The 13199-nt window shown below is 48.3% G+C and overlaps 8 protein-coding genes across 8 annotated transcripts; 2 read left to right on the top strand and 6 right to left on the bottom strand.

Moving 5' to 3' along the window:
* Window positions 1-1267: 1267 nt before the first annotated feature.
* Window positions 1268-2276, bottom strand: N7533_005056 (EGFR-like transmembrane domain-containing protein; the record flags this gene model as incomplete). Its single annotated transcript, XM_057101706.1, has 2 exons — window positions 1268-1587; window positions 1664-2276. The coding sequence occupies 2 exons, from the start codon at window positions 2274-2276 to the stop codon at window positions 1268-1270; spliced, it is 933 nt and encodes a 310-aa protein (XP_056961336.1).
* Window positions 2277-3244: 968 nt separating this feature from the next.
* N7533_005055 (uncharacterized protein) lies at window positions 3245-3808 on the bottom strand (the record flags this gene model as incomplete). The annotated part of the gene is made up of 1 exon (XM_057101705.1): window positions 3245-3808. The coding sequence occupies one exon, from the start codon at window positions 3806-3808 to the stop codon at window positions 3245-3247; it is 564 nt and encodes a 187-aa protein (XP_056961335.1).
* A 50-nt stretch (window positions 3809-3858) lies between these two features.
* On the bottom strand, window positions 3859-5181 carry N7533_005054 (uncharacterized protein; the record flags this gene model as incomplete). Its single annotated transcript, XM_057101704.1, has 1 exon — window positions 3859-5181. The coding sequence occupies one exon, from the start codon at window positions 5179-5181 to the stop codon at window positions 3859-3861; it is 1323 nt and encodes a 440-aa protein (XP_056961334.1).
* An 819-nt stretch (window positions 5182-6000) lies between these two features.
* Window positions 6001-8172, top strand: N7533_005053 (DUF726 domain protein; the record flags this gene model as incomplete). The annotated part of the gene is made up of 1 exon (XM_057101703.1): window positions 6001-8172. The coding sequence occupies one exon, from the start codon at window positions 6001-6003 to the stop codon at window positions 8170-8172; it is 2172 nt and encodes a 723-aa protein (XP_056961333.1).
* A 225-nt stretch (window positions 8173-8397) lies between these two features.
* On the bottom strand, window positions 8398-9093 carry N7533_005052 (uncharacterized protein; the record flags this gene model as incomplete). The annotated part of the gene is made up of 2 exons (XM_057101702.1): window positions 8398-8729; window positions 8796-9093. 2 exons carry the CDS (start codon window positions 9091-9093, stop codon window positions 8398-8400), a joined length of 630 nt encoding a protein of 209 aa, XP_056961332.1.
* Window positions 9094-10893: 1800 nt separating this feature from the next.
* N7533_005051 (uncharacterized protein) lies at window positions 10894-11253 on the top strand (the record flags this gene model as incomplete). The annotated part of the gene is made up of 1 exon (XM_057101701.1): window positions 10894-11253. The coding sequence occupies one exon, from the start codon at window positions 10894-10896 to the stop codon at window positions 11251-11253; it is 360 nt and encodes a 119-aa protein (XP_056961331.1).
* A 902-nt stretch (window positions 11254-12155) lies between these two features.
* Window positions 12156-12545, bottom strand: N7533_005050 (uncharacterized protein; the record flags this gene model as incomplete). The annotated part of the gene is made up of 2 exons (XM_057101700.1): window positions 12156-12455; window positions 12528-12545. The coding sequence occupies 2 exons, from the start codon at window positions 12543-12545 to the stop codon at window positions 12156-12158; spliced, it is 318 nt and encodes a 105-aa protein (XP_056961330.1).
* A 61-nt stretch (window positions 12546-12606) lies between these two features.
* On the bottom strand, window positions 12607-12822 carry N7533_005049 (uncharacterized protein; the record flags this gene model as incomplete). The annotated part of the gene is made up of 1 exon (XM_057101699.1): window positions 12607-12822. The coding sequence occupies one exon, from the start codon at window positions 12820-12822 to the stop codon at window positions 12607-12609; it is 216 nt and encodes a 71-aa protein (XP_056961329.1).
* Window positions 12823-13199: the final 377 nt, after the last annotated feature.

Below are 13199 nucleotides of genomic sequence, written 5' to 3'. Positions count from 1 at the left end.
AGAAACACGGTGGAAGGAGGGAGAGAAAGGCTAGTGAAAGAAATGGGGAGATCAAATGCTAGTGCCTGTCACACGAGCGCTATCAACAGGGGCTGGAAAGTTGTATTTTGTTACCAGCTTTCTTTACGCTCTCGTGCCTCATACGCGATACATTAGAACGCTTTTTGGAACGACTCCATGATATGAAACGCGCATCCGAATTCACAAGCTGATTGTTGATCTACTTTCTGTCTGATTTGAGTGTTGCATTGGTAAATCTCCACTATTGACCGTACCTACTGGATTCCAGCTATGACAAGCGAAGCGAAGGATGCTCGAACGAATGCTTAAAGTCAAAATAGCGGCCAATACTGGGCTCAGGCCAGCTAGTGGCAATGTCCGCCTCGCATTGGCTTATGGGGTCTGCGTTCCGGGGATGAACCAGAGGTCCCCCAAGCAAGTTTCCGACTTGATCCACTGTCCCAGGGGCGCCAACAAAGGCTAGACAGGGGCGGGCCGTTAGCTTAATTCTTTTTGACTTTTGTGGGGGAGCCATAATCTGCGCCATCGAATCCCGGCGTCGTCCCGGTATAAGGTGCCCACAAGGCCAGTGTAACACAAAAAGTCCCGACATGTTGGTTGAATCCCTCAAGAGTCCATTTTTGACTGGGGCTCGAAATAGATCTAGGAGAAGTCCGAAATCAGTCCCTAGATATGGAAGTGCACAGGCACGATTCCAGAGCCTGTTCATTCACAGAAAACACCCACCCCATATTTTCACACAGATGAACAAAAGCATCGGAAATTGTGTATGGTGGTAATAGGCCCTAAGTACTAGGAGTGACTTGGGCAGAGATGGGTCTGGCGCTCATCCTTATTATTCTCTGGGAGACGCATCAACCCGGGGAAGTGGAGTTACCCCAGCCTTTTCACACGTTAAAGTGGAGACAACCACAGACCTTCGCCGGTGAGGCTCAAATCACCGTGGAAATTCGGTACAAGCAAAAAAAAAAAATAGCCAGGGTATATGTGTTTGCTGTGAGCGGCCGTATCAAGAACCTCATCTTTATCCCGGCATACGGCAGGACGCCCATTTGATTATGATCCCCTACGGGCGGTTACTACTAGTACTAGTAATAGAGAGAGTGGCCCTGCGACTGTTGTTGTGAACAAGGTGTAGTTTCTGGGTCCGTTCAAGCAATGCCAATGTGACATTTGAATTAGGTATAACACGGATGTACAAATTGCCAACTCATAATACCAGTATCAACCTCCCACAGTCGAGGCCTCACCACCGCCGATTTCCTCCGAGTCCGTCCAGCTCATGCACCTCGGCCACATTGCCGTCCAACTCCTGTATCGGCTCTGGCTTTTGTGCCCCATGCACACCGAGCCCGTAACTCTGTCCCGGCGCCCATTTCTGCTGCGACATATCTTCGCTCCTGGTACTATTCGAGTATAAATCCGAAATGGGCCGTCCGCTTTCTGAAGGTTGTCTGGGAGAGAGCGAGGGCAGGCTGATGCCTGCTGAGGAACTTGAAGTTGACATGTATTTCGGGTCCTTTCCTGCCCCTGTTGTCGTGCCAGCGGGACTGGAGTATTCCGAGTCTAAGCAAACGCAATAAAAATCAGCCAATGGACTTGGATAGATCCAATCCGGAATTTGAAGGAGACTTATACATACAATGGTGCGGCGATGCCGGGGATGGATACATCCTCCTATGCTCGCCCTCGACAAAAGACGGCGTGTGCCCGTGTCCACTCATCGCAGCAGCCTTCTTGTTCCTTCTACGAATGAAGAACCAGATGAGCGCTCCGATGATCACCAGCGCCGCAACACCCCCAACGACGATTCCCGCGATCGCGCCGTCGGATAACTCATCCCCTCCGCCACTACCCTTACCATCTTTATCGCCTGTGCCCTCGTCCTGGAATAAGGCGAATTGACCCGGTCTCGCATTGCTCCACGCAGCCTCAAGTAAATGACCGGCCGGACACCCCGCCGGTGAGCAAGGATTCCTCGAGCAGCAGCCGATGAAGGGTGGGACCGAGCCGGTGCAGGAATACCAATTTTCGTTCACGGTGCCGATGCAATGGTTGGGCTCGGTTTTATCGTAGTAGGAGGGGTCAAAGGAAGCAGCAGAGAGGAGGGTCCGGGGGCATGGCGAGGTGCTGTTTGCGTCGATGTTTGTGCATGGGTCCGAGGAGCAGCAGCCGACGAAGAACGGCGCATCCGGGCATACGTACCAGGTGCCGCCTGACGGGCAGGTGAAGTGATTCGAGGTCGAGTTTGTCATTATGATTACACTTGTATTCTGTCTTGATAAAGACTATTGTCTGGGTGCAAAAAAAAAGGAACTTTGGAATGGGAGAATGGAAGAAACCTGAAAATGGCGGGGTCAGGAGCGTTCCACCGAGCCAGGAAGGACCCTTGCGTTTCGAAGAAAGCTCAGCAGGCCCGGCGCTGTGGGGAGGTTCTTAATAGTACATGACTGAGGCTGAGAGCTCAAAGGTTCCAAGGCTGGGGGGTTGGGCCTCGAACTGGCGTTCGAGCTACTGCAAGCCTCACCGAGACCAGCGAATTTTGCGCATCTTTGATTGGCGAGTCCAGTCAAGGATTCTAGAAAAAGAGATCAAACCTGCTGCGCACTGCTAAATGCGTTGTTAGCGCAGAGACAGGCTTGGGGGCCGATTATCTTGCTTTCACGGTTGATAGAAGAATGGAAATTGAGGGCAAAACCAGTACTCAAGCGTAGTATGTATGCATAGATTCAGCCCTATGCCGCATAAAATTTAGGAATCATTTTCCTCGCCAACTACAATATTCCCCTGCTGGGCTCGTGTTTCAACTTTCAACGCCCAAATTTGTGGGATCCAGTCTCAGCCCCAAAGGCCAGTGAAGCGGAGCTAAGACGGCGCCTTGGCTGCATTTGTGGATATCATATCGCAAAGCAAACATACATAATTCCCAATTTGAACCAAGTTAAACACCCAGCTAACCTGGTTACCTCTTCAGATAGGCAGACCGACTTACGGAATACATGCGCGGCCCAGGGGCCCAACAATTCGTAGACGAACCTGATGCTATCACTCTGTTCAAGTACGCCCATGGCACGGATGTAATCTTCGACCTGCTAGAGAGAAAAAGCAAGCATTCGATGATCACGTGGCTGCACCTCGTATTGATGATATGCCTCAGTGGTTCGAAATTTATCCTGCAGCAGAAAGGCTCCAGGATCTTCATTCAGAACCCACATGGCCAGCCTCAAATCTGGATAGTATCGCATATACATCGTGAACTTTCCCATGTATCATCTGCCAACATGTTAAGTCGACCAAGCGAGGTGATTTCTAGAGTCTTGAGGAGTATTGCATGGGTGAGCTGGGACCGCTGATCTGCAGCAAGACACAGTGCCAACTGAACCGCGTTTTTAATTTGTCGTCCATTCAGGGCCTGCCGTGCCAATGAATTGATATCAATATCGGCGGCCCCAAGATCTGATATAGACTCAAGCTGGGCAGACCAAACTTTTCTTCTCGCCGCAAGATTCAAGGATTCATAGTGTACGGCGATCGTTATACGACTTTCAAACGCAGGATCGATGGATCTGACTCGGTTCGTCGTTAAGAAAAGTATTCCAGGGTGATACTCTAGAATCCGAAGCATGACGCACACCATTGCGTTGCGAATGAGATCCGAATTGCTTCGGGTTTCCAGAAAAACGTCAGCCTCGTCAAGGATAGCAATGGCGTTCCATCCCGCACACAATTCCAGTACATCGCTAAGTCTCTCCTCAAGGTCTTCGGGATTCACACCCAGCTCTCCCATCGTGACATAGTACAATGGACGGTGAAGAACTTCAGCCACTGCCTCGGCCGTTAATGTTTTGCCAACTCCAGGGGGGCCCATGGAGCAGGAAGATAAGACCCCCCTTGTTTGCTTCTGATCAAGTCTTCTTTCTGGGGTATGCTGCCTTGTCGGACTACAGCCGATATAATCTGTTTGCGTTCCTCTGACAAGACTAAATGATCAAACGCCTGATCGAAGAAATCGATTTGTGAAAGACCTTCGACCAGAACATGGCCCCAGGCCTTCGTCGTGAAGCTGAAACCGACCAAAGCCGGCCAGCAAAATATCCTGAACTGCGAAGGAACTGTTTCCCAAGCAGTGAAGAGCTCGGAGTCTGTTGCCCCCGATTGTGAACGCTTTGACAGCCACTGTCTATACCGACCGACAAGACCAATGATCGATAGAGATACCTCATCCACGCCAAGGCAGGGAAAATACCCCAAAGCAGCACCGCGACTCATATCCACCATTATCCGCCCACCACTCAAAGAAGAAGAGCTTTCGTGTGCTTTTGAGAGAGAAGAAAGCTTCCCCCTTGATCGACCGAGTCGAGGAAAGAACATGTTAGGAGCATATGCCAAATATTTCGCACCATCAAGTCCAAACTGCACATAACGCTCGCCCCTGAGCTGAAACTGTTCTCGCTCGCCAGAGCTAATGGGCCGGTACATTATTTCACTCAGTTTGCGGCGGAGATTTCCGCTCCACGCCGGGAACGATTCTGTAAAACTGGCGACCGAAAAATGTTCACCAACGAGTACGATGCACTCCATAGAAACTTGAAAGTTCCTTTGAACACCGTGAATGTTCTTTCGTTCGGTATAGAAAGAATCAGTTACACGATAAACGCACGTGGAATTTCCCGCTCCGGTCCCACCCTTCACAGGAATTTCAGGTCGGAAAACTTCACTCAGACAGTCGAAAGTGAGAGAATCAGTCTGGATCATTGTCTGGTGATCAGATATATCAGTCGCATAGAGCTTTTCCAAACTGCTAATTAGCTCTGCGAGACCTTGGATACAGAGCGGTGCTTGATCGGGGCCAGGGCGAAAGCCGAAGCCAGAGAGTAGATCTAGAGTGTGGGGTTGCCAGTAGAGAAGGAAATCAGGCGAGCCGGTGGCCAGACCCGAATTGTAATTCTCAATTGCGTGTTGCAAGCAGCGTAGGCGTCCCAAGATGTGATATACCAGCTGAGCCGGCACCTTGCGAGCGTGAGGAGCATTTAGATAGTGGCAAATGACTGTTCGAAGAGAAACATCTCCATTTTTGTTCTTGAAGTCAGAAAACTCGTATTCTGCATTCCGCGTGACTGTGCCGGCGAGAACAAAAGGCTGATCGACACGTGAACTCATCTTATCATGGGATAAATCTTGACGTGTGTTGAGTTTTCTGGGTGTTGATAGACCTTTTGGGTCTGGAGGGGGAGGAGGGGGAGGCAGGGCGTTAGGGCTCTCCATCTTCGTTTTTCCTTTGGCTGGCTGAAACAAGAAAGATAACCCTTGGAACAACTTGAAAGATATTATCTTTGAATATATAGTAGACCTGGGATTCACTTGAGCAATAGAAAAGTAGGAGCCTGCCAGTGTCAGTGCCAGTATTCTTATGGCGTGGGGGTGGGCGCTAATACCGAAATGGGAGTCGCGTAAACAAGGAAGCCTAGGTAACTATTAACTGAATACTCTGCCTTCTTCAATCGCAGGCAGCGATGGTAAGATATCTCTCTATCCACTTTATAGTGGGGTAAGAGGCGTCTAATTCAACATGAAAGCTACTTGAAACTTGAAGTTGAAGCAATATGCCTCCACGGGACTCCACTGTGCAAGTTGTGTACTATACTAGGCATAGATGTCGGCATTAATGATATCATGGATGAGCGGGGGAATTCTCAATAAAAGATAGGGCACGTTAATATTATGAAATGTGAAGGTAAGTTCTAAGAATTAACGAGTTAGAAGTTTGTTTTTTAATACACTGTACACTGTACTACTTCAAGTTGGTGAGTGCTTTCGGAATATTGCTGCCTCAGGCTAAAAAGAGCCTCGGCCCCGAGCCAAGAAGCATCGCCCCTCCTCCTCTCGACACTCCCCAATCCTTGTGACCAAGGCAAAGGAAGATAACCAGGAAACGAATCAATTGATGAGAAACTGTACTCTCCATGGTTGCACTACATCATGTTTAAAAATCTGAAAGAGAAACATGCGGGTTTATTCGAGTCGAAACAACCTGAGAACTCCAAGAGCAATGACGGCCAGGATCTGACGTCAATCCTCGACCGGTCGCAACGTGCCGACCTCACCGTGCTGGTCGCTGAAATTGCTGAATCCATGCGCGTTGGCCTTTTAGAGGTCTTTGAAGTTCCTCAAAAGGTGTCTCCAAATGATACACCCGAAAGTCAACCCCCAATTCGCGAGCAGAGTGATGAATCTACGCCATCAGCACCTTCCAGGCCCCAGGATACTTCGCCTTCGGACAAGGCAGTGAAGCGAAAGCCAGCCCCAGTCCCAGCCCCAGCCCCTGAAAAGGCAGCATTCCCACCTCACGCCAGAGCAGCAGCTCTATCGCAATTTGAAGACTGGCGAGATGCTGTGTTGCTGCGGATTGGCGAAGTTGTCAATAAAGATGATGAGAATGAACAACAGCGACAGGGCAACTCATCCCCGGAAGGTTCGGAAAGCCTTCAATTGAATGAAGATTCGAAGAGAAAGGAGAAATTGCGCGAGATCTACCATCCTATGGAAACACCTCTACTTCATCTTCCGAAGTCGACTAGATTACTTATTCTACATTCTCTTCTCTTGTTGTTACTCAGTTTGAAGCATTATAGCGCCCATTCCCGGGTTCTGTTGCTTCATGTCTCATCCAGTCTGGATATTGACGTCGATATCCTCAACGAAGATGAGGTCAAGGTTGCTCGGGGCCTTCTCGATACTGCTTTGGCTCTTGCTTCGGAGCCAGACGCCAAAACACAAGCCAAGAAGCCCGACAATTCCCGGAAATGGAAAGTCGGGATCGCCTCAGTTGCAGGTGCTGCTCTCATTGGCATTACTGGTGGCCTTGCCGCGCCATTAGTAGCTGCTGGGCTGGGGACAGTCATGGGTGGATTGGGACTTGGTGCGACTGCGGCTGCTGGCTATCTGGGCGCTCTGGCTGGCAGCGGTGTCGTTGTTGGCGGTCTCTTTGGTGCCTATGGAGGACGAATGACTGGTCGTATGATGGATAACTACGCGCGTGAGGTGGATGACTTTGCTTTCATTCCGATTCGAGGATCACGAAAGCGGACGGAAAAAGAAACCGAATCTGCGAAACAGGACCATCGACTCAGAGTCACTATTGGAGTCACAGGATGGTTGAAGGAGGAAGAAAATTTTGTGGTCCCATGGCGAGTAATTGGTGCAGACTCTGAAGTGTTTGCGCTCCGCTGGGAGACGCAGCCGCTGTTGAAACTTGGGAATGCGATATCTGCGCTCGTCACCAGTACAGCTTGGTCTGTTGCCGGGCGGGAGGTTCTTGCTCGCACTGTTTTCTCAACCCTTATGAGTGCCGTGATGCTTCCTCTTGGCTTGGTGAAGGTTGCTGGAATTGTCGACAACCCATTTAGCGTTGCCAAAGCCCGGGCTGATAAAGCAGGCGAAGTCCTAGCTGATGCGTTGATCGACAAAGTTCAAGGCGAGCGGCCTGTCACTTTGATCGGATACTCTTTGGGCTCACGTTTGATTTTCTCTTGTCTCCAGAGCTTGTCGAAAAGAGGCGCGTATGGCTTGGTTGAGAATGTGATCTTGATGGGCTCTCCAACACCATCAAATGGTGAGCATTGGCGCCGCATTCGCAGCGTCGTTAGTGGGCGAGTTGTCAATGCTTTCTCCGAGAACGATAATGTACTGGCCTTCCTGTATCGAACGAGCAGTCTTCAGCTTGGTGTTGCCGGGCTACAGCCTGTCCAGAACGTATCAGGTGTTGAGAATATCGATGTGAGCGATATGATCAGCGGCCATCTCCGATATCAATTCTTGCTCGGAAAGATAATTTCTTCCATTGGTCTTCAGGATCTTGATATTAGCGAGATTGAACGCGAGGAGGCTGCTCTAGCAGCGGAAGATGAGAAGCAACAGCAGGAAATAATCCAAAATGAGCGTGAGGCTGGTGTGAAAGACCGCAGTTCATCCACTGCCCAAGAGACCCTGAAAAGCCAAGAAGGGTTCGGAGAAGAGACTCGAATGAAAGAGCAGGTTGAGAGCCATACTGAAGAACATATGACAAATCATCGGATTCAAATGCTGGACCTGGATGATGCGGATTATTCCTCTCCGCTGGCTGATCAAGCAGGAAAGCACTCTGCTCTGTAAAGAAGCACTGGTGTTTAAATATGCTCAATCGTGGTGATGATGCTTTCAACCTTGGAGGTATTAGGAAATAATAAGAACACAAGCCAAAACAAGACATTCAATTAAATACTATCTGACGCAATAGTACTAAGCCCTCACTTCCCCCGTACAGGTCCGAGACATCTTGAACATGTATCTATACCCGACACAGGAGGTAGAAATTTCTTGACATTGGAAGATGAAAAATCACACAGTCTCACTGGCGGAGGTATTTAATGAGCCTTTTTCTGTTGCATGGGCGTCAATTTTCTTAAAATTGTTGAACGAGCTAAGACAGAAGGCGATTCCCGCCGCAGCGATCGAAATGGCGTAAGCAACCTTGAGACCTGTCATGTAAGCGGGCAGAATCATAGTCATCTGCTCGGTTGTAAAGATGTCTCGCAGCTCGCTCGCACCAGTTGAGATCACCACGGCCGAGTTAATGCTTGGTGCTGTTGCGCCAAGTTTGATGATAATCTGGTTAAAGAAGGCAGCCTGTGCCGCAGCGACGAAAACTGCACCACCGACAGTTTGGAAGACTGAGAGATTAGGTATTTTAGCAGAGTTCTATAAAATAATCTAGAAGGGGTAGGCAAATTACGCACAAACGATAACACCCGTCACGGCTGCAATATCAGTGAGAGCCACCGCTCCGTGCACCGCATTGATGGGAACCTGGTAGGCTAATCCCCATCCAACTCCGCCGAGAATTTGATATCCAATCCAGTTGCCTGTGCTTGTACCGATGTCTAGCGAGTACAATAATCCCGACCCGATGGTTGCAAGGAGCCCGCCAATAACCATCAGAGGAGCAGTATGGCCAGTTTGGGTGATGCTGCCACCAGAGACAATGATAGATAGCGACATTGAGACAATCAAAGGAAGGTTTTGCACACCGGACATGGTAGGGTTGACGTTTTGAATGCTCTGGAAGTAATAAGGCAGGTAATAAACTATGATAAATTAAGAACCTGCGAAACGGAATGCGTATATGGAATTCACAAACATGAGGCGGTTCGACATCAAGCGCGGCGGAAAGGCAGTCCGTTCTCCTTGGAACCATTCCCACACCACAAACGCAATTATCATAAGAGGGAATCCGACAAGAAGACCAATCACAGTGCTGGAGCTCCATGTCTTGATCTGTCCACCAAACTGCAGTGGCAAGATGTATGAAATCATGGTATATATTAGAAGGATCGTTCCAATGGGATCTATCTGCAGGAGCTTCTCCTTTAATGTAGCCTTGGTTGTCGAAGCGCTGTCAGGTGTATGGAAGAAGAAAATAATGGACGTGGCTGCAAGGCCTCCAATGGGCAAATTTACCTAGGTATGTGAAAGCCTAGATACCATATATTGAAAACAAGTTAGCGAATTCCAACCTCTGGAGGAGAAAGGTTACTTGAATTGATGAAGTAAATGGCAGAATTACTCACACCACCTCCAAGTTGCTTCATCTGCAAATGCACCACCAACAAGGGGGGCAACGACTGACGCTATACCTTAAGAAATGCCAATGATACTGGTGAAGAGTGGTCGCCGTTTTGGCCTGGCAATGAAAGCGATGATAATGAAGACCCCGCTCCCAATACCAGCTGCACCGATTCCAGCTATTGCACGGCCGATAATCAGTGCAACGGAATTCGGAGCCACGCCACAAATAAGACTGCTAATCTCGAAGATGAAAACCGCAAGGAGGAACGAGGTTTTGAGTGGGAAATATTTGAATATCTTTCCCCACGTTGACTGAAAGCCTCCAGTAGTCATCAAGAAAGCCGAACCGTATCAACTGGCATCCTGTAAGCTGTGGAACTGATTGGTAATCTTTGGAATAGCCGTCGCTACAATCGTCTAATTATTGTTTGGTCGTTCACGTTAACCCAGTGGTCTTGATCTCGACTCTTTCAAGTTGGCTTCCAGTGTGGTTATCACACTTTTATTGGAGAGCCCTGGGGTGATCGACATCCCTTTTACCCAAGTACTAGCCGTATTTGACTCATGCCATAACTTGGAATATATCTATAATACTCTAATAGTAGTACCTACCTAGATATATGTATGTAATGTACTATTTTAGAGCCCTGCCGAGGTGACATCATAGCGTTCGCACTCTAAACCCAAAAAGGTAACTCAGAGGTTATACCAATCGTATATCTCAAACTACTACTAGTAGGAGCCAATCCGGCATTGAGAGACACAAGGCTCAGCTTCAGAGAGGCCATTGCATTCAAAAGGATCGTCCAGGTTGCCTCTGGACCGCTGGACGTTCAAGGGCCGAGAAAATACGTCACCGCTAGCCTTTACGCCAATCCTAAGTATATTTATTTTCCACTCGACTGCGCCGACTGTTCAGGCGTTAATAACTCCCCAGACTCACCTCACAACTATTACTAGCACTATTAGTACTGTACCAGATCAATTCTATTCACCTCGGCAATCAATTTACCACTATGGCACAAAACGTCGACTCGGCTATACAGAATACGGGTGTTTATTCCAGCCAACAAGCCCAGGATTATTACAACGCTCAGCTGGGACAAGGCTCTATCGCGCCGCCGGGTCTATATGTACCAAAGGTAAAAACCATGATTGAGCTTGAAGCTTCAGACACATTTTCGCTTGTTCTTGGGAGTCTGGAAGTAATGATGCTGACTTTCAAACCTTGGAAACCAGCAAGAGCCTAGCATTCCACAAACCCCCAGCATGAATAGCCAGCAAGGACATCCTATTCTAAATGAGCAACGAGTGCCACAAAACCAGTTTTCTAGCGGCGCAGCTTATGGTACACCTTCGACCTATCCAGCCAATTTTCCCTACCCCCCGCAGCAGCAGTGGGCACCGGTAGGCGAGAATGCCTCATATTATGGGACTGCGCCCCTAGATCAATATGGAAACCCCATTGGACCTGGTGGTGCTCAAGACGAAAAAGGGCTTGGATCCACCGTCGTTGGTGGTGCTGCTGGCGGCTACGCCGGACATAAATTGGGAGGGGGGTTTCTAGGGACCACCGCAGGAGCGGTGCTGGGAGCCATTGGTATGAACGCGGCAACCCATGAAGTGTGAGTCAATGGTTTATCTGGTTTTCCTCGGTTTGATTCTAGCTTGCTAATGGGATTATTCTTTTGTGAATAGCAAGGATCACAACAAAAAGCATAAGAAGCACAAGCATCACAAAAAACGCCACGGATGTCATAGACGTCGGAGATGTGGTTATAGCTCGTCTTCAAGCTCGAGCAGCTAAAGGCATAGCGAGTAATTGTCTCAATGATATTTTCGTCAGGACCTCTCTATCTGATAACTTCTGGTTTGGCTCGTCGGTCATAGCGAAGACGTGCAGGCCGGGTGGCCTGCTCTTTGTTAGCATATAGTACTGTGTAAATGCCTCCTGTTCTGAATCTTACAACTTGAATTTGAAGGTACGAGTATAAAGTAGCAGTTTGAAGTACAATTTGTCTAAATTTCGTGTTACATTACTGTTTCAATCTCAGCTAGCTGCTCCTTGCACACTAGTAAGCGCCAGGTAGTAGGTCTTGGGTTGGAATGATATCAGAAATGGAGAGGAAACTTTCAAGTTGGGAGGAAGAAGAAGAGAGAGAAGTGGAGAAGCCAGTAACTAAATAGTATGTATCCTTCAATACTACCACTCGTTTCCCAGATTTTTAACCTACCTAGTCATGCGTCATCTTTTAGTACTTCAGGTTGATCAAGTTATGCGTGAATCCGTTCACCAAACCTAACCGTGACAATTCTCAAAGATACCCACACTTGGAGAACAGATTTCAAAGAGATGAAGTGAAATTTGCCTGCGCATAGTCGAAGGTATCCAATTGTCCCATAAATTGGACCACAGCAGCAAATACCACCAGGATATGAAAGATCGAATGGGAAGCCAATAGGTCGAATTCGCTAGGATATTGGCTTCCAAGAAACCTGCTCTTCTCAAAAGGTCTGCTAGTGTACCTTTTTCAAACCCCCAAACTTGACCATTTTGGCAGATGTTGCCAAATATTTCTCGTAGTGCTCTGGGGCTCTTCCTTTCGTATTGCGTCGAGGGGCGGCGTATTTTCATCTTTTTCTGTTTCTGAATTTTCAGGTATTGGCCACATGTGCATTGTTACAGACCAATCTGGCTCAATAATACTCTCCCAGGCCTCAGGAAGAATAATGTCACCATTTGGTCCAACAAGATCGTAGTGACCCTCGGCCACGTGCAGACCAATCACCTCGATGTGAAGAAAGGCCTTGTTGATAAAATTTTCCATTCCCTGTATCATATTTCGAGGTCAATAAGGAGCTTTCGTAGTACACAAATCCTGGAAGTAAGGGCTGTTACTTACCTGCCAGGTACAACACATCTCGAATGGGAAACTAAATTTCCGGCCAACAGCGTCTTTAAACTTGATTGGCTTTTTTCTCTCATTGAACACGGATCTCGCAGCCGGAAGTGAGCCAAGAGGGGGAGGACTCGGAAGGATGCCCTTGGAGCATCCTAAGTTTCGCCAAGGATTGAACAGCATCCAGCTCGGCCAATTTTCGTCGGAAGTACTCTCCATTTTCCCGATGCTCAAGCTCTGAGGAATCATCCTTTGCCTTCATATATGCATCATTCTCTGACACAGCTTCTGGCTGCATGTTCTTTTGAGTTTGACTTTGCATTAAGTTCAGATTATACACTTCGTTTAATTGCCCTTTAGAAGGATCGTCTGCCTGTGCTTGGTCTTTGATCTTGGCGTATGTATCATCTCCGTGCTCTCCGGAAGTATGATCGAGGCTGGCGATGGTGGTGAATTGTTTGATAGTTCTCGATGCGAGCTGGAATCAAAACTACTCGTCTGGAACTTTCCGACTGTTGGGGGTGTGATATCGTGATTTTGACTTTGTGACTGGTTAATTCCACTATATCATACGGGGTATATACCTAGGTAGTACCACTTGCCTGTTGGCTGCGGACACTAAAATATTGACTGCTGCCAGCCGCGTCTGTAAAGTGCTTCTAAGGCCGATCAATT

Source organism: Penicillium manginii (assembly GCF_028828005.1).
Source record: "Penicillium manginii strain IBT 31320 chromosome Unknown utg000004l:1.0-7231830.0:1.0-7236170.0, whole genome shotgun sequence".
NCBI lineage: Eukaryota > Fungi > Ascomycota > Eurotiomycetes > Eurotiales > Aspergillaceae > Penicillium > Penicillium manginii.
The sequence above is the reverse complement of the archived record's forward strand: the minus strand, read 5'-3'. Positions and strand labels throughout refer to the sequence as shown.